Source organism: Canis lupus, chromosome 9 (assembly GCF_011100685.1).
Source record: "Canis lupus familiaris isolate Mischka breed German Shepherd chromosome 9, alternate assembly UU_Cfam_GSD_1.0, whole genome shotgun sequence".
Classification (NCBI taxonomy): domain Eukaryota; kingdom Metazoa; phylum Chordata; class Mammalia; order Carnivora; family Canidae; genus Canis; species Canis lupus.
In genome coordinates this window covers 31,217,082-31,244,416 of record NC_049230.1, presented here as the reverse complement: position 1 = coordinate 31,244,416, position 27,335 = coordinate 31,217,082, and the positions used below count along the sequence as shown (strand labels likewise).

General features: G+C 39.6%; 1 protein-coding gene across 2 annotated transcripts in view; it reads right to left on the bottom strand.

Annotated features, from left to right (window-relative positions):
* Positions 1–27,335, bottom strand: part of ANKFN1 (ankyrin repeat and fibronectin type III domain containing 1) — a 293,015-nt gene that overhangs the window by 103,019 nt on the left and 162,661 nt on the right. For both annotated transcript variants that reach the window (XM_038547805.1, XM_038547804.1), the window contains exons 6-7: positions 14,353–14,547; positions 12,065–12,178 (exon numbers count right to left, since the gene is read on the bottom strand). In XM_038547805.1, coding sequence (XP_038403733.1) covers positions 12,065–12,178; positions 14,353–14,547 — 309 coding nt within the window. The remainder of the gene's footprint in view (positions 1–12,064; positions 12,179–14,352; positions 14,548–27,335) is intronic.

Here is a 27,335-nt window from a genome sequence, read left to right as displayed (position 1 = left end):
CTGCTCCACTGTTAAATCTCGATTGGCAGGCTGACTTTCCCCAGGAGAAAGTGTGGGGAGGAATCTCACAGTTGCATGGCAATAAAGAGCTGCCTGGTGGGCCTCCTTCTCCGCCAAGAAGCTTCGTGGCTCCAAAGTTCCAGAGGGGTGTGTGAAGGGGAGGAGGAGAAATAAGCCACCCTACTCAGTACTGATGTGATCACCTTTGTAGAAACTTTCCAATGGCAAGTATGTTGAAGACAGTGAGCTTGCGGGGGCCAGCAGGGTACAGAAGGATGAAACTGAAGGTGGGGGTTGGGGCAGGGGGGGTGTGGATCCAAGAAGAGAACCATGGATAACTTATAAAGGAAAGGGATGAGAGGTGAGGCTCAGTAAAAGATGATGTTGGACAAAGCCTCAACACTTTGGGTCTTTTTTTTTTTTTTTTTTTTTTTAACACTTTGGGTTTTACTCTCTTTATACTCTGAAGTGAATTCTTATGTTGGTGAGCCCTCTTTCCTCCATAACTTCTAAGCCTCATAAAAAGAGGGTCTGTGTTTATGTGTTCATGTGACTCAAAATGAATTCACTGAATACTTAAACATACATATATAAATATATAAATATATAAACATATATATGTTTATATATTTATAAATATATATTTATTTATATATACACATATATACACACATATATATAGCACTTTTCCAAGTTCCAGGGCTACAGAGATGAACAAAACATCCCTGCTCACATAAGGTTTACAGTCTGATGGGAGGGACCCATATTAAAAACATGACCACACATTCACAGCCTAGCTGCAAGTAAGAATGGGCTAGCAGCTCTTGAAAATTATCTATGGTTGGGTCTCTACCATACAAAGACTCAGATTTGTTGGCCTTGGAAGGGGCCCTGGCAGGGATCCTAAAGGTGATTCTAGTGATCAGCTTTGAGAATTCTAAATATGCTCATGATTCCATTAAACATTATTCCCATGAAACATGCAATGAGAGTCAAATAAAACTTAGAAAATAATTTACTAGATATATTAGAGACTAAAAAGTTATAATAAACTCCAAGTTCTATAATAAACATATTTTTAAAATATACCACAAAAATAGATGTTTGTAATTTGTGAATAGTTTTTGGAAAGGCATGATAGAAATTATTAGGCATTATTTATATTAAGTACTTAGAAATGCTTCTCTGAAGAAATGACTTTTAATAAAGAACTGATCAATGGACAGAGAATAGGAGGTGCAGTGTTCTAGGCAGAGGGATCAGCATGTTCAAAGGTTCTGTGATGGGATCAATGCTTTTAGAAGAGAAAGGTGGTTAATGCTACTGCAATGTAGGAGGTGAAGCAAAAAAAAAAAAAAAAAAAAAAAAAAAAAAAAGACAACATTTTTGCCTTCAAGAACTTGTACCTTACGGAAAAACTCACATATTCCAAAAACTCCTCTATTACTCTATGGATCTATGATTTTCCAAATATAACAGGAAGAAGAAATCACTGTCAGTAATAATCCTTCACTAGCTGATATAAAAACCCAGTTTCATGTTTGTCCCTAGGTAACATACATAACTTTTTGAAACAGCATAAATGCTTTCATAAGTATGTTGGCTTGGGGTAATATTAGTATTAGGTCATGTTTACTGAGCATTCAGGCTGGGTAGGAAGGGAGAAGTGACTTGGATATTGAATTAAAATGCCAAACTGACAGACATGCCTGTCTACCATTTTTCTCTCCAAATCCTTTAAAAGGAAAACAAAGTATAGTGTTTAAAAATATATCTATTATCAAGAAAACAAAAAAGTGAGCCATATATATATATACCCATTTTCCTTCTCATTTGCTCCTTAATCCCTAGCAACCACTAATCTGTTCTCTATTTCTATAATTTAGTTATTTCAGGAGTGTTATATAAATGGAATAATATGCTATGTAGCCTTTATGGATTGGCATTTTCACTCAGCATAATTCTTTAGAGATTCATCCAGGCTGTTGTGTGTATTGATAAGTTTTCCTTTTCATTGCTGAGTATTATTCCATGGTATGAATATATTACAGTTGGCTTAACCATTCACCAAATTGGAGGTCACCTGACTTGTTTCCAGTTTTTGGTTAGTAATAGATAAAGCTGCTATAAACAGTTTTGAACAGATTTTTATATGAACATGAGTTTTCATTTTTCTGGGATAAATGCCCACCAGTTGGTAGGACATATGGTTCTTGCATGTTTCTTTTTAAAATAAATTGTTAAACTGTTTTTCAGAGTGCCGGTCCCACCAGCAATGTATGAGTGATCTGATGTGTCTGCATCCTTTCCTTTTGGTATTGTCACTATTTTCAGTTTTTTTGCTACTCTGATAGGCATGTAGCAATATTTCATTGTGTGTGTGTGTGTTTTTAAAAGACTTCTTTATTTTAGAGAGAGAGAGGAAAGAGTAGGGAGAGGCAGAGGGAGAGGGAGAGACAAAATCTCAAGCAGAGTCCCCACTGAGCAAGGAGTCCAACTCAGGGCTCAATCCCATGACCTGAACTGAAACCAAGAATCAGAGGCTTAACTGAGCCATCTAGGCACCTCTTTCATTGTGGTTTTAATTTACATTTGCTTAATGCAAACCCGGTGAGTTATTATTATATAGTGGAACATGAGTAGATAGTAGTTGAGAAAAGTTAGGTACTACTCTTGGAAAAATAGGTACTACTCTAAAAGGATTATTTGAAACAAAGTTTGACTATGTTAAGGGCAAGTAGGGTAGAAAAAAGAGGCAATCAGATTTGAGGAAAGTATATAGGTAAGAAGATGCAATCATAGTATACTATTTGACTTTATAATGTCAGAACTTATACACTCAGTATAGCGAGAAAACAAAAAAGTGAGCGATATATACCCATTTTCCTTCTCATTTGCTCCTTAATCCCTAGCAGCCACTAATCTGTTCTCTATTTCTATAATTTTGTTATTTTGGGAGTGTTATGTAAATGGAATAATATGCTATGTAGCCTTTATGGATTGGCATTTTCACTCAGAACTAAGATTCAAGTTGATTAGGAAGACACACAGTGGCCACACATAATGACTCCTCCCAAAGAATATAGGAAGGAAGGGGTTAAAGCATAGCTTCACAGTGGAGAAACCAGACAAACCCACCTCAGCTAGGTGAACAAGGTCAATATCAACAGTGATGAGTCATTTTGGGAAGATGTACTCTTGATATGATGGGATGGAAATGGCTAAAATTTTACGTCTGTGTAAAGTTTTGTGTCTTCTGTCCCCCCCAGTGTGATCATGAAGAAAAACATCAGTCACACCCAATAGAGGGACACTCTACAAATAGCTGCATAGTCTTCCTTCAAAATTGTCAGGGTCATCAAAAACAAGGAAAGTCTGAGAAACTGTCAGCCAGAAGAACCCAAGGAGACATAGTAACTAAATGTCATGTGGGGTTTTGGATGGGGTCCTGAGACAAAAAAGACATTAGGGGCACCTGGATGGCTCAGTCAGTTGAATATCCAACTCTTGATTTCGGCTTGGGTCATTGTCTCTCTCTCTCCCCTTCTGCCCCTCTGCTCATACACACACTCTATCATGCTCCTTCTCAAATAAATAAATAACATCTTATAAAAAAGACATCAGGTACAAACCAAGGTTATTTGAATAAAGTAAGGATTTTAGTTAACAATAACAACAACAACTAGAAATGTATACACATAATAATATAAACATTGTTGACTTAACTAAAAATGGAAATAATTATGTAGAGAGAATAAGGAACTGCAGATGAGTGTCATATTATGAGAGAATTGAATTCTTTTTTGCTATAATTGCATACCTAAGACCTACAATTGCTGTATCAAGAAAGAGCCATAGAAGCATATTAATTATAGTAGACCGGTAATTATAAGAACTAGAGGAATTAAAACCGGCTGGCTCTGAAGAGAAGAGTGGGAAGAATGGAGCAAATAATTTTTTTTTATTATAAGCCTTTGGTACAAATTTGTTTTTTAATCCCATTCTTAGATCACTTTGGACAAAAATAAAAATAAAAGGTGTATATAAAAAAGACACGTGCAGTGTAAGTTTACTATATACTCTTCATAAGAGATGTGTCTCAAATATCATGGGAAGGATGCAAATAGGAAGATAGAAAGGCAACAGGCAAATGAAAACCAAGAAGGTACTGTTGATTACAGACAAAATAGAAGTTGAAGGAAACAGCATTAAGCAAGACAAATAAAGCAGCTTCTCAGAGATCAAAGATCAAAGGGACAAACACTATAGTAAAAGGCAGGGATTTAAACAACACATACACATTCACACTTTATACTCAGTGGAGTTTACACATTCTTTTCAAACACTAACGATGGTACCTATACACTGATTTACTGGTTAGCTACAAATAAGAGTTTTAAAATGGCTCAACAGCATACAAAGTACATTAAATTTTTTTTTTACTATGGTAAAATTAGAAAATAACATTAAAAATATGGTCAGAAATTTAAAATGGCTTGCCTAAAAACTCCATTTAAAGTGGAAATGATAAATAATTTATAAATAAACAATGATTATAGCATCTTGCTTTAGACTTTTTGGATATGGACAAAATGATAGGGAAAAATTTATAGCCTTAAATATATGGATTAGAAAACAAGAAAAATAAAGGAATAAAAACGTAAGTTTTCAAGTTAAAAAAAACTGGGAAAGAAAGAGTAAAGTAAACCAACAGAAAGTAGCAGGAATTGGCAACGCTAAAGCTAGAAATCAATAAAATAGAAGATACACAGGAAGTAGGTTTTATGAATGAAAAAAGTTAATTCTTCAAACAAACCAGTAAAATAGACAAATGTTCAACAATGCTAAAAGGGCACGAATAACATGGCTTTTGAAATACTAAAGGGACCAAGGTCACCGGAGATTTAAAAACTATGTTCAATGCTATATAATTTGTCATAATCCACATGAGAGTTCATTCATGATAGCCATAAAACTTGTAAAATATATCTCACATGAAACTTATCAGTAGATGTAGAAGACCCACATAGAGAAAATTATGAAACTTTCCTGAATACATAAGATTCAAGTTGATTAGGAAGACATGTCTTCTCTCTTTCACCATACACAAAGATAAACTCAAAATGGATGAAAGATCTAAATGTGAGACAAGATTCCATCAAAATCCTAGAGAAGAACACAGGCAACACCCTTTTTGAACTCGGCCATAGTAACTTCTTGCAAGATACATCCACGAAGGCAAAAGAAACAAAAGCAAAAATGAACTATTGGGACTTCATCAAGATAAGAAGCTTTTGCACAGCAAAGGATACAGTCAACAAAACTCAAAGACAACCTACAGAATGGGAGAAGATATTTGCAAATGACATATCAGATAAAGGGCTAGTTTCCAAGATCTATAAAGAACTTATTAAACTCAACACCAAAGAAACAAACAATCCAATCATGAAATGGGCAAAAGACATGAACAGAAATCTCACAGAGGAAGACATAGACATGGCCAACATGCATATGAGAAAATGCTCTGCATCACTTGCCATCAGGGAAATACAAATCAAAACCACAATGAGATACCACCTCACACCAGTGAGAATGGGGAAAATTAACAAGGCAGGAAACAACAAATGTTGGAGAGGATGCGGAGAAAAGGGAACCCTCATACACTGTTGGTGGGAATGTGAACTGGTGCAGCCACTCTGGAAAACTGTGTGGAGGTTCCTCAAACAGTTAAAAATATACCTGCCCTACGACCCAGCAATTGCACTGTTGGGGATTTACCCCAAAGATACAAATGCAATGAAACGCCGGGACACCTGCACCCCGATGTTTATAGCAGCAATGGCCACGATAGCCAAACTGTGGAAGGAGCCTCGGTGTCCAACGAAAGATGAACGGATAAAGAAGATGTGGTTTATGTATACAATGGAATATTACTCAGCTATTAGAAATGACAAATACCCACCATTTGCTTCAACGTGGATGGAACTGGAGGGTATTATGCTGAGTGAAGTAAGTCAGTCGGAGAAGGACAAACATTATATGTTCTCATTCATTTGGGGAATATAAATAATAGTGAAAGGGAATATAAGAGAAGGGAGAAGAAATGTGTGGGAAATATCAGAAAGGGAGACAGAACGTAAAGACTGCTAACTCTGGGAAACGAACTAGGGGTGGTAGAAGGGGAGGAGGGTGGGGGGTGGGAGTGAATGGGTGACGGGCACTGGGGGTTATTCTGTATGTTAGTAAATTGAACACCAATAAAAAATAAATTAAAAAAAATAAAAAAATAAAAAAAAATAAAAATAAAAAAACAAAAAAAAAAAAAGGAAGACATGTCTTGGATGGAAAGGTTCTCCAAATTTATTTAGGAATTTGATGCACTAATACACCTTTGAAAATTACTTGACAAACCCATTCTAAAATTCACTTGGAAGAGAACATGTGTGCAAACAACTGAGACATTTTGAAAAAGATTACCATTGGGAGGGACTTGCCCTACCAGATGTTAAAATATACTATAAAGGGAACCCTGGGTGGCACAGCGGTTTAGCGCCTGCCTTTGGCCCAGGGCGCGATCCTGGAGACCCGGGATCGAATCCCACATCGGGCTCCCGGTGCATGGAGCCTGCTTCTCCCTCTGCCTATGTCTCTGCCTCTCTCTCTCTCTCTCTCTCTCTCTCTCTCTCTCACTATATAAATATAAAATAAATAAATAAAAATTAAAAAAATAATCTAAGCAAATCTTAAAAAAATATATATATACTATAGAGGTACTATATGGTGTGAAAATTAATAAAAGAAAACACCATTTAATATGGATTGGGGAGGCCAGCAGGGGGAGCTCTTACACCCTATCATTCCTTGTCAATATTGTGAGCGGGCGCGCGCGCGCGCGCGCGCGCACACACACACACACACACACACACACACACACACTGCCCCCCACGAAGAGATTTACCTTGAAAGTCCATAGTACTTGAGCTACTTTCCTACCCCAGCAGAAGGAAGGTTTTTCTCTTGCCTCAGCAACAGCGCAGCCAATCAGAGATGTCACAACTCAGCCAATGAAAAACCACTACACTTCAAACTCCCAGTTTCCTCCAGTGGACTTTTGTTTGTAATAGCCCCACCCAATTGCCCCCCTTTCCTCTGTGAAAGGTGTTCTTTGTTCTCTGGACTTGTAGCTTGCTTATTCCAATTTGCAGCTCTCTACTGTTGTTAAATAAACTCATTTTTACTAGTCATTTCACTAGTAAGGGTTCTTTGCTATTTTTTTGGTGGTTTTATATTTAAGGTTAACATTGGATGTAGACAGGTGAGACAAAGAAATGGGAAGGCATAAATTTTTCCACTTCTAGTTAACAATGTCAAAAGAAAATACTGTCCCAAGTAAAACAGAGACACATACAAGGATTGCAATATTAAACAATAGGCAAAAAAATGGAGACAACCTATGTCTATCAGTGGGAGAACAGTTAGATAAATTATGGCACCTCTAGCTAGGTAATAGGAATACTGTACAGCTATTAAAAAGAAAGACGATCCAAACATACTGACATAGATACATTTGATTTATCCGATATATTGCTGAATTAAAAATAAATCTAGTTGTAGGATTAGGCAGTGTGAAAGTTTTATAGTGGAGTACACAAACCTATACATCTGTGTGCTTATACATGTGGATACATGCATCAGGAAAGGATTTGTAAGAACATACATTGAACACATAACAGATTAACTTAGTGACAGGGATGGGATATTGGGGGAAGGGTAAATCTTTGTCTTTTATATAACCTGTACTGTATCATTTGAGAGTTAAAAAACTTCCTAAATGAAGAAAATGCAAAAAGGCTCTGACTTACAACATACTGTACTGGAGAAAGGTTTAGAGGTGGTTCATAAGATGGTAAAAGAGTAAACTGGCTGGATCCTGACAGCTCAGCAACCAGTGGAGGAATTGAGAATGGATTTATCTATAAAGCCTGTGGCAGCTTAGAAGAAAGAACACGAGTAGTGTTGCCATTCTCTTGCTCTCACTGGACCTGCTGTTTTTCCTCATAATATATTTAGCTGCTGAACTTATTTCCATATTTTTATTTTTACTTGCAGGCAAAAAATGTTAATCCACTGAGTTTCCTGTCCCCTGGACATATCTTCTGCCTCTCCTAGTTGCTTCTCATCTGTAAATTTCTGGCTTCACTCCTGCTCAAACAAGCTAACTAAAGTTATAAATCCTTCTGTTTTATGAAATTGAATAACTTCAATTTAGTGATGAAGGTAGCTACCACATGCTTATAGGATCATACTAATTCTTCAATTAATTAAACATGGAAAATAATTATAGTTTCTAATGCAATGTACTTTTTTCTCTTTCCAATTATAAGGTGTAGGAAGGAAAAAAGTAATATCAATATGAAGCAGTGTGCACCAAGCCCCATGAAGTCAAGTTTTCTTAAGTCTTGTGAAAAGCTGGTCCAAATTATCAAGTCATGGTCAAGTTTACACTATTATTATTGTCAGTTATCAACCCCGAGGGTTTTCATGGACAAATAGTGGACTCTCCTTCCTAGAAGCTGTGGTGCCCCCTGACATCTCTCTGGAATTCTTTGGCTTCCTTTCTTTCTGGGAAAGAAGTTGGAGGTGGTGGTTGGCAGAAGTACCGCCTGGCCTTTGCAGGAGCAGATACACTACCAGCTCCTGATGAAAGGTCCTGGCAAAGAAATGCTTTTCGATTTTTTTTTTTTTTTGAGAATGCCATCAAATGAGCAGTTAGTTTGCTATTACAAGCCTTTCTAGGAAGGAATTAGGGTGATGGTTTCTAATCTGTTAGAGAACAAGGTGAGAAGAGATGGGGAAGGCACCATCCAAACCAGCATACTGCCCACACCCTCTGGAGCAGCTACTATATCATCTCATCATTGGCAAACCAAAAGATGATGATGTCAAGCCCTGCTTTTTTAAAAAAAGAAAAGAATCCACTGTGTGGATGGAAAATGGATGCTGCACTGCATCTGTCAGAGAACATTTTCCTTTCCATTCTCAGCCTGGAAAAGAGCAGCAAAATCACTTTTGAAAATGTTCTCTGCTTTAGGACTGCAGAGAAATAACATCCTCTGCAACATGGGTGCTTCAGGCAGGTTACCCAAGGCGGGGAGGAGAAAATGCGGAATAAAATTCTGGCAATTGTCCAAAGCATCAAAGCACTTGAAATAAGTCTGGTTTGGTTCTGTAAGCCATGGAAATTGATGAAATGGGACCAAAAGACACAAGTGCTCTTTGAATCAAAGGAGGAAACACCTAGAATCAGACAGTTGCTCTCTTAGCCTCGTTTTCCCACATTTAGGGGAGATGCAAACAGAAAACTCCAGTGAGTCTTACTCAAAACTGTTTCTGGGTTTTAAAGTGAAATGTATGCTTTTAATGTCCAAGCTGTGATGGCAATCAGCCTGGTGCATGGCCCCTGGGCCTGAAGAGGGCTTATAAAGAGATGCTCTTTAAAAAATTTCCGGATATCAACAAACTCTTAAAAAAAAAAATACTGGAACATGTTGATGAGTTGAGTGTACACACGTGACAAAGATAGATTCAGATTTTCTGTCAAACACAGGCCTCAGTGTGAAGGGGGAGAACATCCAGTTGTCAAAATAGGCTTGAGGTTTTGTGAACCCAGAAATTCTGGAGAGCAGTATGAGATGTTTTCCAAAGCCCTAACTGTAGAGTTAAGCCTTTCCTCTAAGCAATTAGATAATTGACATTTCATTCTGTGGATTTTTTGATTGTTTCTTCTTTTTTAAAGCAAACAAAATAATTAGCCTTGTTTCAGAGTAATTTTGCTAATATTTCCATAATTAAATAATTACTTCAGCTCTGAATTAAAAACTGTCCTGCTCTCTGGGTACAGTAAGCTGCCAGCTGTTTTAAATAACCCTTGAGAGTGGTCAGGTTAAGGACTCAATTTATGACCTTATAAATTAACACAAGGAAACCTACTCCATAATGCAACAGACAATTCTATTTATAATGCTTAATTAATCCCCTCCAGTCATTACCAGAACCCACTTGTGGCTTTCATTTCAACTTCACCCAAACATAAGTCTCCTGAGATGAGACGTGTTCATATGTGGATGCTGATAGAATTTGCTGGCATTCTGGTCAAGTATTAAATAGCTGAGGGTCTGGATAAATTAGCTCCCGATAGCTCACTAATCAAATGTAGGGAGAAAAATGTCAAGTTTGGCAGCACTGATGAAACACTGAGCTGGAGAGATGTAGAGAGAGGAGAATGTCCGAGTCTGACACTGCCTGCAAACACTGGCTCTGAATTTCAGGAAGTCTTGGCAGAGCAGACAACCAGGAGAAAGTATCAGGACTGTATCACAGGATGGCTGTGGGAGGCCATCCTGGGTGGCTTCACTTGTCTTTTGTCACTAGTACCCCCAGGCTGCCTTCTCTTTAAGACAGAAAACCCAGAGTGGTAACCAGTTCTATGCTGTCTTCCCTAAGATAGTATGAAGAGAGTGGAGTTATCTGGAAAATCCCAAGTACCACAAAAGCTACAGGGTGTAGGCAAGTAATTTTTGTAGACCTTGAGGATCCTCCTGGGAATGGGCCCCAGGAAGGAGAGAGGAGGCACATATATGCTTGGACATAGGAATTTTGCCTTGTGGGCTGGCATCTTGGAATACATGCATAGAGGACTTTATCAGGCTTTAGGACTGGTCAGGCTATTTCCATGTGTCGTCCTGAGTCAGGAAAATAGATTTCTCTCTCTTTTGTCCACCATATTCAAGAATCCACATAATGTGATACTTCTGGCTCTGCTTTGTGTCTTTAGGCAAATTCTTCAATCTCAGTGTCTCAGTCTTCCAGTCTGCAAAGTGGATATCTTAACTGTGCCCGCCCACCGCTAAAGTTGTTGGGAAGATCACATGGAGTTAGGACATGTGATAGCTTTACACTGTGCCTTGGTATATAGTAGGTTCTGTGTAGCCTTGGCTGTTCCCATCACAGTGTCTCTCTGCTGTCTGCTCCGGGCTCCCTCTCTCCTTTGGCAGCACTGCTCCAGCAGCCACGTCAGGCTGTTGTGATTTCTCCCAGAGATCTGCCTAACTCACTTCCCTGTTCCAGGTCCACACCTCTTCCAGTATATCATACACAGTACTGTGCCCCAAATCTTGCTAGCTACTTCCGATCCTGTCCCCATCTTACTTGGTGTTCTGCAGAGTGCATCACATAATGTTGAAACTCCTGAATCCTGAATTTGAGTCTCAGTGTACCCCTGCCCCCTGCCCTCTGCCCTAGTCTCTTTTCTCTTACATTTCACTGAGGCTTCTCATGAACCTCATCTCCCCTGGAGCCACGACTTGTCCCCTCCCCCTCTTTGGCCTGTCCTTGCTTTGCAGGTGTAAGCTTGTGCTCACCCTTCTCTCCACTTGGAGGTTACTTCCCCCCAGTGTCTTCTAGTCCAAATCCTAACCATTCTTGAAAGCCAAATACCACTTGCACCTTGGGGCTTTTCTGATCCTATCATGTTACCTCCCTCTTTCTTTTCTGACCCCCAATGTCCTTTGTGTCCTGTGTTTTAATCCTCAACTCTAGATACCTGCTATTACAGGTATCAATTCCTATACTCTCTTAGTGTGTTCCGTATTTCACCCTCTGCGCTCCTGGGATTGAGGCCAATTCTTCTGTGTAGTCCTGTCTCCAACCCTATGCTATGCATGAAATAGGCCCTCTGCAAATAAGAATGGAATTATTGATATTTTGGAGGGGCTTGGAATAATGACAGCCTGAGCCTATAGTTCACCCTGTGACTTTTTCTATTTTTATTTATTTATTTATTTATTTATTTGAGACACAGAGAGGCAGAGTCTGTGGCTTATTCTCATTCACCTTTCGCTTTGTACATGAGTGCCTATGGAAATATTTCAACTCAAAAAGTACATGGTATAAAAAAAAATCCTATCAGCAGGAAAAGCAAACATACAAAATGCACAACTGATCCCCAAACAATAGATTGTTTTTTAGGAAGAAGCAATGAAAAAAAAAATCAAGAGTCCAATACCTTTATATCTGGTTACTACAGCTGCGTTGACGCTAAGAGGCTCTTGAAAGCTGACAGTGAGTGATGTACTGCTGGTTACCATGAGACAGGCATTGGTTGGCACCTCGGGGGCTCCTAAGACAGAAGGAAAAACATAAGGATCTTAACATCACAAATCCTTTTTAAACAATGTTCCTGCCTCTTCAAAGGATACCCTGAAACACACACTATGGAAACATTTGTTTGTAGAGCCTAATAGCTTTTGCTTTTGAACATTTTCATTAGAAGTCTCAATGGCCTTTATTTGTTGCCATCGTGGTCTTATTTGAGCATTAGAACATCTTCTGAAGGGGTAAATAATACCAGTTAAGCCTTCCCAAAGTATCCTGGAAACACAACAGGAGTTTGGCCTGGACCAGTGGAAAGGAGGCCAGAAAGCGTTAGCACGAACTGGCTATTGATAGATAGAGACTGTTACATTTCATAAAGTATCTTCCTATAAATCATTTCATTGGAGCCTTTGTGCAACCCTCTGGGGTAGAAAAGGCAAGTAAAGCATGTGCCTGTTTAGGATGATAAACCTGCAGCCCAGAGAGGCCACACTACTCATTCAAGGACACAGCAAAGACACACAGGACGAAAACCCATGGCTTCAGATGCCGGATTCTGGGCTCTTCCCAGGAAGAGCCAACCTGCCTTGCTCTCATGCTGCCTCCTGTGACATCAAGTAACACTTTCTGAGAAAGAATTCATGGATGGGAGTCCTGCCTGTTAACCTCGGGTTTCAGAGGACTCTCGATAGTTTCAGGTGTTTCTTAATACCCAGAAGATGTTTTGTGAGTTAGAAAATTACCCCCCAAATGGCAATAAGTTTAAAACTATGACTGCTTCTAATAGTAATCTGTCCTAAATGAGGCACAACAGCAAATGCATTTATTAAAACAATGGCTGATTGTCTCTCTTTTAAAAAAAATAAAAAATAAAAAAACAGGGGCAACCCTGGGTGGCTCAGCGATTTAGCGCTGCCTTCGGCCTACGGCGTGATCCTGGAGTCCCGGAATCGAGTCCCACATTGGGCTCCCTGCATGGAGCCAGCTTTTCCCTCTGCCTGTGTCTCTGCCTCTTTGTCTCTCTCTCTGTCTCTTATGAATAAATAAAATCTTTAAAAATAAATAAAATAAATTTTAAAACGTTTCAGCATTGCTGAGATTTTTTTTTTTAAAGATTTTATTTATTCATGAGAGACACAGAGAGAGGCAGAGACACAGGCAGAAGGGAAAAGCAGGCTCCTTACAGGGAGCCCAATGCGGGACTCAAGCCTAGGACTCTAGGATCACACCCTGAGCCGAAGGCAGATGCTCAACCAAATGAGCCACCCAGGTGTCCCAGATTGTTAATTTTGAAAGCACACTTTCATTGATGTTGCTTAAGCTGTTTGCTTTAAGAGAAAGGATTAGGCTTAGATTCAGTCCTTAGTACACAGTACTACTTTAGAGAACAAGATTTTCACTGCCTTTGGTCTTTATCTATAGCACAAACCAGTGGCACATATTTCCAAACTGATGAGCTCATTTTTCCCTTACATTTCAATTCTCAAGTCTCATTTGTTATATTGTTGTTAAGATCTACTTTTGAAACAAGATTTTAGTATTTCTTAAGTGTTTGAATTTTGATTTTTCTTATATTATGGGCTGCTATAAGCAGTACCTTCCAGTGCTAATGAGCATTATCCAGAAAAAAGGCTTTTCTTAAAACTAACAAAAAGGACTGATGAAGAGAATGGAAGTGCAGACAAAACATAATTCAGGAGCTGACTATCCTCTGTGGCCTGTATTAACCGAAGGTCGGTTTGTGTAAGTGCTTTATAAAAAATGCAGTAAAGAGTTGAAAACAACTTAAACTTGGGTTGGAGGCAGAAACTGGACAAATAGGCAAACAAATATTTTCCACCTCCACATCCCAAAATATAGCCACTTAGGGTATCAGACCATCCAGGTTATTAGGCATTAAGGCGTATCGGGTGGAAAGTGCTAGATGAGTGTGACATGGTGGAGAGAGGCCAGCAGCACTGAAGCCTCATGGCTGTGGTCAGAGAACCTATCAGGAGCCAGAAAATCAAGCAAGACAAAAGATCCTTTTACAGCCTCCCAGAGCCCTCGCTCCAAATAGGCTGACAACGGCCATCCATGACCCTGTAGCAGAGTGGCAAAAAAAAAAAAAAAAAAAAAAAAATTCAGTGAAAGAAGGCCTGGCTGTCTCCAACCAACCTGGTTTCTAGTTAAACACAGAAGTCCTCTGCTTATACTCACTGGCATGCTCGAAGCCCGTTCTCATGCGTCTATAGAGCCGACACCTCCACTCCCAAGCTTTCAGCTGTTTCTCTTTCTCTGTGTTGTCCAGACCGGGTCCTTCATTTTCCACCTGGGCAGACAGCTCACTCACCCTCTGCTGGGCTTCCTGTACCAGTGAAGCGAGGTGCATTGCTCGGCTTTCCAGGCTGACAACTGAAGGGAAAGACATGGGTGACTCCTTTCTCTTTCTGGGGGAATGCTGCTTTGTTGGCAGGAGAATTAGAGTTGACTAGGAGTTTGAAAAAATGCCCTGGGGTAAGTGGGATCTATGTTCCTTATCACCTGAATTATCCCAACAAAGTGTAAGTAGTGACATTTACAACTAGATTCAATGGCAAGTCCATCAATTTAAGATATTCTCATTGCCCTGTGGCCCTCTTGTCACATGCACCTCGAATAGCTGCCTAGCACAGTTCATTAGAATTCCACTATCAAGTACCCATGAGGACCACTTCTAACCCAGATGGCACATAATTGCTTCCATGATCTTTACAAAGACAAACACTCAGGACCAAAAAACTCTACAGGGCTAGGAAGGTCCTTGGAAAAGCCACGAGGCAAGCTGCATTCTGTGAAAGTTGTTTGGTCTTTTTTTTTTTTTTTTTTTTTGGTAGAACCTGATTCGAATGTTCTGTTCTTATCCCATTCTGTCCAGCTCATAGACATTTTTGTATCTACGTCTTAGTGGCGTAATTCTGTTATTAACCAATTTATTTATTGCTAACAAAGTGTTCCGCTACACTACCACTGCCACAGTAGCGCTATTGAGTTGTGACGATTCTTGGGTGTGATTAGACAATGATCTTCTATCAATTCCATCTCTGATCGTGATCTCAGGGAGGGAATGGTCTCCTGAGATGCCAGGCTTGACAGCAAGCTCTACTACTCTTCTTGCTGAAAGATGATACAGTTCGATATTTCTGTTTTACTCAATACATGTTATCTCCACAAAATTCACATTATGCCGTTCACCCGACCCTCCCTTGAGTGAATGAACATTGGTGACAGCGACAGAACGCTTCACATTCTTGTGTCAAGTTGGGAAGCTGCTTCTTGGGGTTTCCCATGCCTTGGCAGTCCCTCAGTCACTTGGGAGGAGCCCTCCCTGGTTAGTGGTATGGAGGCGACAGCCTCAGCATGGGTGTGTGGAAGGGAACCATGCAGAGAACGAAACAGGCCAGTATTAGGCTCTGCTGCTCGTCGCCAACATATGTTTGACACTGTGTGTGACCAAAACAATATTTCCCCCTGGTGGGAGGGAAAGAAATCCAAACACTTCATTCTTCTAATTAAGGGGGGAAAATATTATGAAGATAACTCAAGTGAAAATTTGTTAGGTGTATTTTGAAATGGAAATTAGGTGGTTATATATTCATATTCTCTGTGTTCATAGGCATGTTTGTATTAATTACAGGAAATGAATACTAATTTATTATTGCCCCTGCTCACCATCAGTCTAGATTTATTTACAGATGAGGTCAATGAAAAATTAGTCGAGTCTTATTTTTTCTTTTTCTTTCTTTCTTCTTTCTTTTTAAAGTTGCTGTTTAGAACACTCAGGACTGTGTTTTGCTGCAGATTTCTCATGGTTAATGAATGTTGCTGTAGCAGTCAATCATGTACTCTGAATACCGTCACACTTTTTTTAAAGCCTCAGTCATGAGCCATGACAGAAAAATAAACAAATAAATATAAAGCTAAAAAACTCTTTCACTGAGCAGCTACACTATGCAGAATCCCCCGGGAAGGCTAAAGGAGGCCAGAATAAATGATAATATAAGTGCTGTGGACGTAGGGAAGCAATGATGGTGTATGAACGCGGAGGCTCTGGAGAAAAAAAATACACATCCACACACGCGGGCGCATACTCCAGTGGAAAAATTGGCAATATTAGTAGCCTCAAGGTGCAATTTCCTGGAGCAGTGAGATTGACAAGTCAGTACTAAATGCTGTTAATTTAACTAACTTCAGATTAATGGTAGAGTCTGCTATGACTGGAGGCCTCAAACACAGTCTCATTATAGCCTTGCTGGGAAGGTCCTAAATATAGGCATTGACAGTTTAAAACAAATTCGTATACATTTGTGTATTTTTAGACATAGGTTAGGCGTCAGGGTTTGTGTCACAGTTTTCAGGTTGATTAATTGACCCAGTAACTGCACCCTCTACCCACGGCCCCCTCCTTCTTCCACTCCAAATTATAGAGAAAATGGGGGAATTGTCCTTGCTAAGTCATTCAGTGAGCTTTTTATTGTAAGCCTGATGTTTGAATTGCATGCATGCGTCAACACTTGGGTGATAGACACATGATTTATAAAAATAAATTTTTCTAATACTATGAAATCCCCCCTATTAATTTTTATATCCACAACAGTTATTACTGGTGTGAATTCCAGGTGGCATTTCAGATGGACAGCTTCTCTTGAGCTATGCTTGGCTCCCCCTGAAATTTTTCCTGCTTTTCTTAGCACAACACACTTTGTTTCTACACTTTCCCTTTCCTCCTAGGCTGTGGCCTTGACACTATTTGAGTTGTAATGGTGAAGGGATTCTATATCTTTAAGGTAGAGCATTTTTGCCTCTTCATAGGCTAAAGGGAAACCCATTTAATTTTATAGCCAGGTAAATTTTACAAGATCATCTAGATCACTGTGCTTCTCAAATTAAGATACCTAAACACTGACACAGTAAGGTGGTGGTGTTAGGGGGGGGTGCAGTGGGTATCTCTGGAGCCACAAGATGAATATGTGCATCTTCCTGGGGCATCAGTTTCTCCATACAGATTTTGGTGAAAGCGTATTATTTAGAAATCAAACCAAACACTTCTGGAGGAGAATGGAAAAATTTCCCCCAAATTGAAAGTTGTTGTTGTATTTTTAAACAGGAACTGTATAGAAATCTCTCCACTCCCCTTTTTTTTTCCAGGCTAAGTCCCCAGGTACCCCTGAGGACACACTCACTTGCCTCTGTTGTTAGAGGTAATTCCATGGACGAGTAGAAGAGGCAGTAGCTGAGCCAGTGGTTTCCAACCATTCCACCCGATAAAACTTTTATTATTTTTTTTCCTATGGATTTTGTAATAGCTTATTAAAATGTTCTCTTCTGAAAGATTTTCTGTATTGAGTACCAAATCAGCTGACTTAGAAAGTAATAATTTTTCTCCCTATTATTAATGACCTATATAACTGCCAATAGAAGCATCTGTTCAGTATGAGATAATCAATCTAGCAAAGTGGGTGAATATATTTTAAGCAGAAGCAATATGATAATTATATTAGACTGTGTAGTTTTATCCTGAGTAATGGTGTGAAGTTTAGGCTTTTCAACACCTTACAAACTATTCTGAGAGCCGCTTTCCTATTTTTGCCACCCCAGAATGAGAACATTTTAACCCCCTTATTTTATTATTTTTTTAACTCCTCTGTTTTAAAGATGAAGAAACCGAGACCCACCCAGGTGAGATGATTATCTAAGATCCAAGATTTTCTTAATAACCTTAAAGAAAGTGAACTTCCTCTAAACCAAATGGAATGCAAATTAACCTAGTGTTTATGTATTGCAATTTTCTAATTGCTATCGATTTGGCATGAGGCTGGTGAGCTTATTTTGGGTGGCTGGTTGGACATAGAAACTAGAAAGGCTACATCTGTTGTATGATTGTTTCTCCTGCCCATCCACATCTCTTTTTCTTGGATCCTTTCCCCTTTACTTCCACACTCTGGGTATTTTCCTCTCCAGTGCAGAATTCCCGATCTGTTTGCGAGGTTTGGTCTTCTCTCTCTTATTGCATTTGGTTCCTTCTCCAGCCAAGCAACTATCCCTCTGAGCAGCCATAGCCAGCACAATAGAGGGTCTGTGAGTGTGTGGTGAGCCGTCCGGCTGGGGCAAGACCACTCGGCTGCTCCTGAAATAGGCCCCATGCTATTGTGGTGTTTAATTATCAACAGCATTTCTACCACCCAGTGTCTGAGTGGGTATTTGTTCTAAGACCTGCCCAGCTAATTAACTACGAGGTGGGGGTGGGGGTGGGGTGGGAACTTGGTGTTCAAAGAATACAATTACAGTTACTGTTTAAATCCTGAGATAAATAATGATCACACTGAATGTTTTTCCCTCACCATCAGACTCTAACCTATGGATTGCCTACTATATACTATTTCTTAATTTCGTCTTGCCCTGCAAATGATGAGTTTAGGCCTGGTCGATAATTGCTTAGAGACTGAAAATATAACTAGGGTAAAATGTTAACTAATTTTAATTCTTAACTGAAAGCTTTAGGGAATAATTTATTTGATTTGCCTGAAAAAAATAAACATATTTGCCTATTACTAATGATATGGCATTTTGCAACTTAGCAACAACTTTGCTGTTGTTACTAGCATTTCTCTCTCTCTCTTTTGATGAGAAAAGGAGACACAAGACAATCATTTAGTCTCAATGTCTGAAGGAGCCTTAGAACCAGCACTAGATGACTCTTCTTATGACACCCTTGGCCCTGTGTGATTTTCTGCAGGAGAGGAACTTGCTGCTCACCAAGTTGGCCCTGTCCATTCTATCAGTTTTAATTTTCAAGAGTTTAATTTAATTTTAAAGAGTTTGCTTATCCTGAGCTGAAATCCGCTTTCCTATTATTTCCAAACTGGAGGCAAAGTGGTAAAGGACTGTAGGTGATCGATCTAGGTTAAGCACTGCCTGTTATGAATGTGTGATCCTCACCAGTTATGCTGCCATCTTGAGCCCAAGTGTCTCCTTTGTAAAGTGGCATAATAAGCTGTCTCATAAGCTGCAATAAGTAATTGATAATCTTTACATAAATGACTCTCAATGGAGTTTTGTATTATCATTATCACACTCATTGGTCTGTGTTATAGTTTTAGGGGCACACAAAAATAAATACTTGTTTTCTAAAATAGCTCTATGTTCTTCCATCAAAAACAAAACAAAACAACAAAACACAAAAACAAACAAAAAAGAAACCTCTTGTTGCAGATAAAAATTTTCTGTTCCAACTACCATTCAGAAATATATTAGATACTAAATGGTGTCCATTTCAACTTTATCTGTTATTTCAAAGAGAAAACAGGGTCACTTAGGTATAAATCTTGAATTGTAAGCCAATGTCTTCAGGGCAACCAAGAATAGCAGTAAATAAATTTTATCTTTGCTGATCATAAGTGACAACCTTCTAACAACCTCACAACTGACTTGTTTGCAGGTAGGAATATTAAAGGAAATACTATAGAGGAGTCCAAAAATTAAATATTTTTTAATTCAAAAACTCTCATACCAGAAAAACTCAAAACCTCAGTTTTAATTTACCTGTCCCACTGAGATTCGGGAGTCAGAATTCACTTTGGCTTCATTCAGGTCTCAACCTGTTGTCTTAGTTTTAGATTTTCCGAAGGACTTTGAGAATGTGGTTCCAAAGAGTTTTAGAGATTTGGAGATTAAATGTTTCATTTTAATTACTGTGGAGCTTTCTCCTCCTAGAACTCATTACACCCTGGACATAAGGCTCTGGAATGTTCTTCCCTGCTATTTTCCAGCAGAATGTGGATTCAGAAAGCCCATATTATATAGTTTAAGTTGTAATTGTGGTTCTCTAGGAAGCCAGAGCCAATGACACAGGGGGAGACTTCCAACCTAAGCCTCCCAAACTCCAAAGGGCAAATGGATATCTCTAAAACAAGCATAAAAACAAACAAACAAACAAACAAACAAGCAAACAAAACGCTTGATGAAATTATTTAGAAAATCCAAAGCAGATCATTGAATGATGTCACAGTTTCAGTATGAAAGAAGATAACCATATCTTCTGCTGATACTTTCATTGCTGTCTAATAGAAATATAGTGTAAGCCACATCATTTATAATTTCCTAGCAGTGGCATTAAAAAAGAAAAAAAAGTACTGAGCATTGTTGGAGGGAGGTGGGTTGAGGGGAGTAGATGAGGATGGGTTAAACAGGTGACGGGTATTAGGGAGGGCGCTTGTTGTGTTGATAACTGGGTGCTATATGTAAGTAATGGATCACTAAACTCTACTCCTGAAACCAACATTATAGTCTGTTTAACTAACTAGAATATAAATAAAAATTGAAAATAAAATAAAGTAAAATAAAAAAGTTAAAAAAAGTGATATTAACTTTAATAATCTATTTTAGTTAACTAGGTAGATCCCAAATATTATTATCTCAACATGTAATCAATATAAAATTATAAATGAGATAGCATATCATTTATATGTATAATAAATATATACAAATAAATACATGTAATATATATAATAAAATATATTTTATTGTACTTAAGCCTTAAAATTCAGTATAAATTTTACATTAAGAACACATTTTAATTTGGACTAAATGCATTTCAAATACTCAGTTGTCATATGTGGCTGGTGGCTCCTGGGTTGGAACAGTGTAGTTGTAGAACATAAAACTCCACAAACATTAAAAAGTGCTCGTATTGTGCAGTGTTTTTCAAAATACAAACTATACAACAGATGGGCAAAATATTTAGATTTTTTACTGGAAACTCCTGGATTGTTTTATACTGTTTTTGATATTTATATTGGCTAGCAATTTTTTTTTGATCATGTACAGTGTTCCAGGGAAATAGTTTAAAGCTGTTATTACACTTAATCCTCAACAACTCCAGATAGATAGTGGGGCAGCCAGCCTCCAAGAAGGCTCCCAATGATCTCTGTCTCCTAGTATTCACACCATGCTACACTGTACCAGAGTTGGTCTGTGTGATCAACAACATTCAGCAGGAAATGATAATATGTCATTCCTGAGATTAGGTCATAAAAGACACTGTTGCTTCTACCTTGGTTTCTCTCTCTCATATCATTTGCACTGGGGAAGCTAACTGTCATGTCAGGGCGTAGAGCTATAGAGAGGCCCATGCAGGAAGGAATGTAAGTTTCTTGCCAATGGTCACTCTGAGTAAAGTTGGAAGTGGATCCCCCAGCTCAGGCATAACTGATAGCAACAGTTATGTTTGGGGAATTTAGGGATGGGGTGTAGACTGTGAGCATATGCATACAGAAGGGTTGAGTGAGTTGTCAGAGGTATCTTTTAACTTTACCTATAATGTTTTCATGTTTTACAAGGAGAGTGTATTTTGTGTTGCAAGACTATTTAAAAATTAAAAACAAGAGAATGAAAGGACAATTAACTCTTGGAGATGAGGTGAATAGAACTTAGGCTGTGTCGGCCTGAGTCTAAATAACTATCTGGAAATATAAAAAAAGATCAATTCACTCAGCATTTAGTAAAATCAGTCCCTTCAAAATAAATAATGTATTCCCACCCTTCAAAAGAAGTAACCTTAGGATTCATTCAGTTCAATTCAACAAATATTTATTGAGGGCTCACAGTTTGCTGGGTATACCATAATGAATAAGAAAGGTTCTGCTCAGTGGAGTTTACATTCTAATACAGGAGAGACAGAGAATAAGCAAATAAAAAGAAAAAAACATGTAGTGATAAGTACTACATAGAAAATTAAAATAAAGTAATGTGATTAGAAAGTGACTTTTGACTTTGGACTTGGTGGCCAAAGAAAGCTTCATGTGAAGATATGACATCTAAGTAGAAATGTTAGGAAGGAGTTGGCCGGGTAATTATCATAACCAAAAGCATTCAAGCACTACCTGCAGCGGGAATAGCTAGGGCAGAAGCCCTCTGGGAGGAAAGTGCAGAGTGTTCAGGAGATGGGAGGGAGGTCGGTGGGGCTGGTGTACCATGGATGAGGGGTGAACACTATGAGATGAGGCACGAGTAGCAGGTCTGTAAGTCAGGGTAAGGATTTGTACACCTATTTTAATGAAGCAAATAAAAACACCCAGGGACTCATTCTAGAGACCTGCCTCAAACTTGTTCTTTACATATTCTTAATGGTTGCAAATCTTTGTCCTTTGAGGGTGGATTTGATTTCAGGAAACCTCTCTAAATCATTTGAAGCCAAGTCTGGTAACATGTAGGGTGATGACGCTGGGCAATGCTGTTTTGGAACAAAAATCAGGTGTGACTCTAAGCAACGAGTCAGATTTTCTCATAAACTGACTCAGAGGACAAATCCAAAAGTGTTTAGAGCAATGGCAGCTCTGTTGGAGCAAGTGTGGGGTCTCCCATGAGGACCATGTTAAAGGATAACATTTGTTTGGATTGTAGACTTTCTGGTGTGTTTGTTTACATAAAGCCAGCCTCATTAGTTTATAGTCACACCTCTTAGACGTGCCCTGAACCGGTCCCAGCACCAACACAATCCCTGGACTACTGCAGAAACCAGCGGTGCATCCTGACAAGTCTGCCAGAATTGTAACACCGGTGTCTGCACCACACACACATGACAGCCACTCGGCAATTGCATTTTATGAAGTAACTGCACATAACTAATTCTGGGTGACATCTAGTTCCAGAGGCAATATCTGAGAGAAAGGAAGTGAGTTCACAGAGAAAAGCAGAGAGGGTCTGTAGAGAAGGGAGGACACAGCTGTAGAGAAGGGCAGAGAGACTAAAGATGAGGAGCAGTCCACCATTCTCACTGGTCCACATTATCCAACAGTGTAAAACTGAAAACTGGCTACATCCACAACCAAGTTCTACAACAGTACCTGGAAAATAACAACGCAACAATAGCAAAAGGTACTCCCAGGTATAAATTACTGAAAGGTTTACAGGTATTTCCCATACATTGTGTATGTACTGCATATAAGACTCATGTGTGTGTCTATGTGTCTAAATTCAACACCTTTAATTCCCAGCAGCCTAAGACAGGGGGTTCAAAATTTCCACTGAAAATTTCTGAACACCTACTGTATGTCAGGTACTGTGGTCAAAGAGACAGACAAAATCCATGTAAGTGACCAGATTTGCACATGATAAGTATACAAAAGAACTAGTTTCTTTATGATCACTGTTTATAGACCCTAGATGATGCCAAATAAACAGCAGTCTCAGAAAGGCAAGGAGCTTACTGATGATTCAGCAATTCTTCCCAGAGACTGCTGAACCGGGATTTGAGGGGAAGGGGCAGGATATGAATCAGTCAGAGTAAGGGAAGGGTTTATAACTGGGGGCATTCACCAACGGAGATAACTCTTTCTCAGATAGCATTTGTTCAATTGAGCAGGAGCCATGGCAACTGGGATACTGAATGGATGGAACATTCAAAGGCAGAGCCCCTGGGTGTCCCGAGGTGCCTGTCTACATTAGCTGTCTTAGCTCTTGTCCTTTTGGAGTCTGTGCAGGCTTCTTGAGCTCAGCATACCAGTCCAAGTGGAAGTACTTGGGATTCTACTTTCATAATGGCTAATGCTGTCTTCTAGAAGGAATGAGATACTTTGCTGCTTGCCTAAGGTGGCAAGAACAGAAAAAAGTCCCTGGATAACGATAGCAGATTGATCTAATGAGCAGGCGGGGTTCTATGTGTATTTAACCTTGGAGCAGTGTGCAAGTTCGAGTGACCACTTCTGGGACTTTCCCTATGAATAAGGAATGAGTACATGGTTGAGTTTCAAGCCATGTTATTAAAGAACACCTTGATATAGCATCATGGTTCAGAGGCTAAAGACTGGAAGACACTGCTGACCAATGGTTGAGAGTTAAGTCCTGAAACTCATCTTGTGCCTTTGTGATTCCTGCAATGAACCAGGGCAATTCACAGAGGACTTGCTTCTGAGTTGTGCTGGGATTCTTGGTTGGCAGAGTGGAAAAAGTATTGGGCTGCTTTTCAGAAGGGAACACACAGGAGAGGGAAAGACAGAAAATAAACCCTATTAGAAACTCTGCACTCTGCTTTGAAATACTTGATGGGCATTAGAAGAAGAAGGGAAGGAGAGTCAGGGAAGGAAAGAATTGGAGTGTGACAGTGAGTGTGCTAATGCTTTTTACACAATTACCAAAGTATTTAATTAATATAGAGGATCTGGGTTCAAATCATAGTTCTACCACTTACTGGCTTTGTAGCATTGGGTGAATTATTTGAATTTCCTTATTCCAGTTTCCTCATTGATCAAAATGAGGAAATGAACTCCCATCTCACAAGCCAGTTTGAGGACCCAATGAGGTGACGCAGGTGAAAGGATTTTTACAATGTGTGAAACACTCTAAGAACCTAAGACCCCATTGTTATTTTTCTTCTGTTATATCCTGCCTCTGCAGCTTCTGGGGAACAATTTGCAGCAGGTGTTTGCTTATCTGCTTCTGGCTGGTGGACCATGGTTTTTCTCACAGGCTGGCTCACACTCATGCACAGAAGCAATTCTATTCCTTTTGTACTTGATATATCAAATGAATTAAAAATCCCTGAAAACAGATTGTGCTTTTCTATCAAGCCTCTCTTTAATAGGAATGGCACCTGAGAGTATAGAACAGAACGAAGAAATCTACCATAGGAATTTTAGCAAATGGCACAAAGGGAAAGATGCAGGGGCCCAGCAGCCACAGCCCTCTATAGTGATTATTTGGAGAAGCAGTAAGTTTGCATAGAAGGATCACAGGCATGGGTGTCCCACAGACCTGGGTTTGAGTCCTTGACATCCCTATTCACTCACCAGATGTGTGACTTTTGGTCAGTCACTTAACCTTTCAGAATCTATGCTACTGTGAAAATCAGAGATAAGTCTTCACAGCTACTCAATCAATATTCCTTTGCCACCTTTACACAAGTGGGAGTCGGTACCGGGTACAATCTCTGACTTCTTGGGTGGCCAAGGTGACTTCGGTATCCTAGTCCCTGGAGGCTGAAACCTGGGTTTATCTCTCACCTTCCTTCACAACTTTGTGATGATGATTCTCGTTATTATCCCAGAGGGAATGAGAAAAACCAGGGACGTTTGGAATGAGTTTGCTTTTGGTTTAACGAGATATTTAGTATCTGGGCTCTTTTGTGGAGATTTAATTATGCACGAGGGGACTTGGGGAGATTGGGAGTCTCATTGGTTTCACAGAAAATGCAGAATTTTTTGTAGCGTCTCAGGTAAGTGGGACTAATGTTTCATCCAGCCCAGTGCAGGCAACATCTGGATGAATGGTTTCCTTGTTCCTATAGAATGGGGCTCAGTCTGCATTCTCTGTGTTCAGACCCTCTGATTCTCCCTCCACCTCTCTCACTGGATCTTTGGAACAGACGTTATTTGCAACGGAAGTTGGAAGGTAGCAAAGACGACTGTTCGATTTCTTCCATCCATATTTGCCCACTCCTTTGCGCCTCCCATTCCACTAGAGAGCAGCGGCACTTTGACGACGGAACGCTTACTGAAAAGCCCCAACTCTATGAACCCAAATCCTCACTCTGTCTGACATGGATGTGGTGAACTCAGCATTTTTAAAAGAAAGAGTTTTCTGATACAAGGAGCTGCCTCTGTACCTAGTCTTTGGGTGGTGGGGGTTTATGAAATTTAGGAACAGAGATGTGGCCTCTAATTATATATTTGCTTGCTTCTCTTTCAGCCTTCTGGGTCTCACCACTTGGAAGTAAGAGAATCAGTATTAGTGAAAGTAACAGTTTGATGAGTTTACTTTTTTCTTTTAGGAAACATAAAAACTATGGCTGAAAGCCACTGTGGTCATTGGGTCAGAGAGTTTGCACCAAGGGGAATGTGAGTGCCTACCTCAGAATGTTGCCGTGAGGCTTAAAGGAGTGAATGCATGTAAAGTGCTCAGAATAGTGCCCAGCATGTGCTGAGGGCTATGCGACTTTGTCCTGTCCTCTCCTGGGTCAGCTCTGCTGCTGGCCCCAGGGCAGCTCCCTTTGGCAAGTATTATCAGCTCTACTTCAGAATACATCCAGAAGGAAGCCAGTCCTGAAAGACTACACATTGTATGATTCCACTGATTGTCCTGAATGGGCAAATCTATAGAAAGAGGAAGTAGATTAGTGTCTGCCTAGGGCAGGAAGAGTGGAGGGGTGTTGGAGAGTGAGAGGGTATGAATGATGAAAATGGTCTAAAACTGATTGTGGTCATGGTTGCACATGGTGCATATACCAAAAACCATCGAACTGTACACGTGAAATGGGTGTACAGGGAATTATATCTCAATAAAGCTGTTCAAAGATACATCCAGAATTCCACCCCTGCTCACCATCAATGTCACTACTATGCCAGTCCAAGCCACTGCATCTGTCTCCTGAACCCCTAAAACAGCCTCCTAACTGGTCTTCCTAATTCCACAGTTGTCCCACCATTGTCTATTCCCTGTGGAGCACGGTAGTGATCTCTTCAAATGTAAAGCAAAATATGTCATTCATCTGCTTTAACTGCTCTCCTGTCTCCCCATCACATTTATAATCAAAGTGAGCATCTTACCAAGGCCTGCAAGAGCCCGAACAATCTTCCTTGGTGATCACTGTTCCCCCCGATTTATGTGTTATGGCCACACTGGGCTGGTTTTTTCAAACACAGTCTCATTTCTGTCTGCCTCCACACCTTTCTGTGTGCTGCTCACTCAGCCTAGAATTTGACCCCACATCTCATCATGGCTCATTCCCTGGTACCATGTAGGACCAGGCTCAAATATCACCGCATCAGGGAGGCTTTTCTTGCCCAAACCTATTGGGAATAGTCCCCACTCCATCAATCTCTAGCCACTCACTTATTTTATTTTCTTCATAGCATTCATCACTATTTGAGTTTACAACTTAATTGATCTGTTTAGTTGTCTATTGGAAGTCTCCTCCACTATCATGTAAGTTCTATGACAATAGGAATTTTATCTTGCTCACCATGGCATTCCTGGTGCCCTATCCTCAGTGTTTGTTGAATGAATGAGTGACTGAATGAAACCACCACATGACTGTGGACACAAGACACTAACACATGAACAACTTTTTCTATGTATACTTCCCTTCCTATTTTATAGCTTCACTTGGTGTTCTTCACATATTTTAAAACTTGGGTTAAATTTTTAGGAGGAAGTTCTTTCCAGGTTCC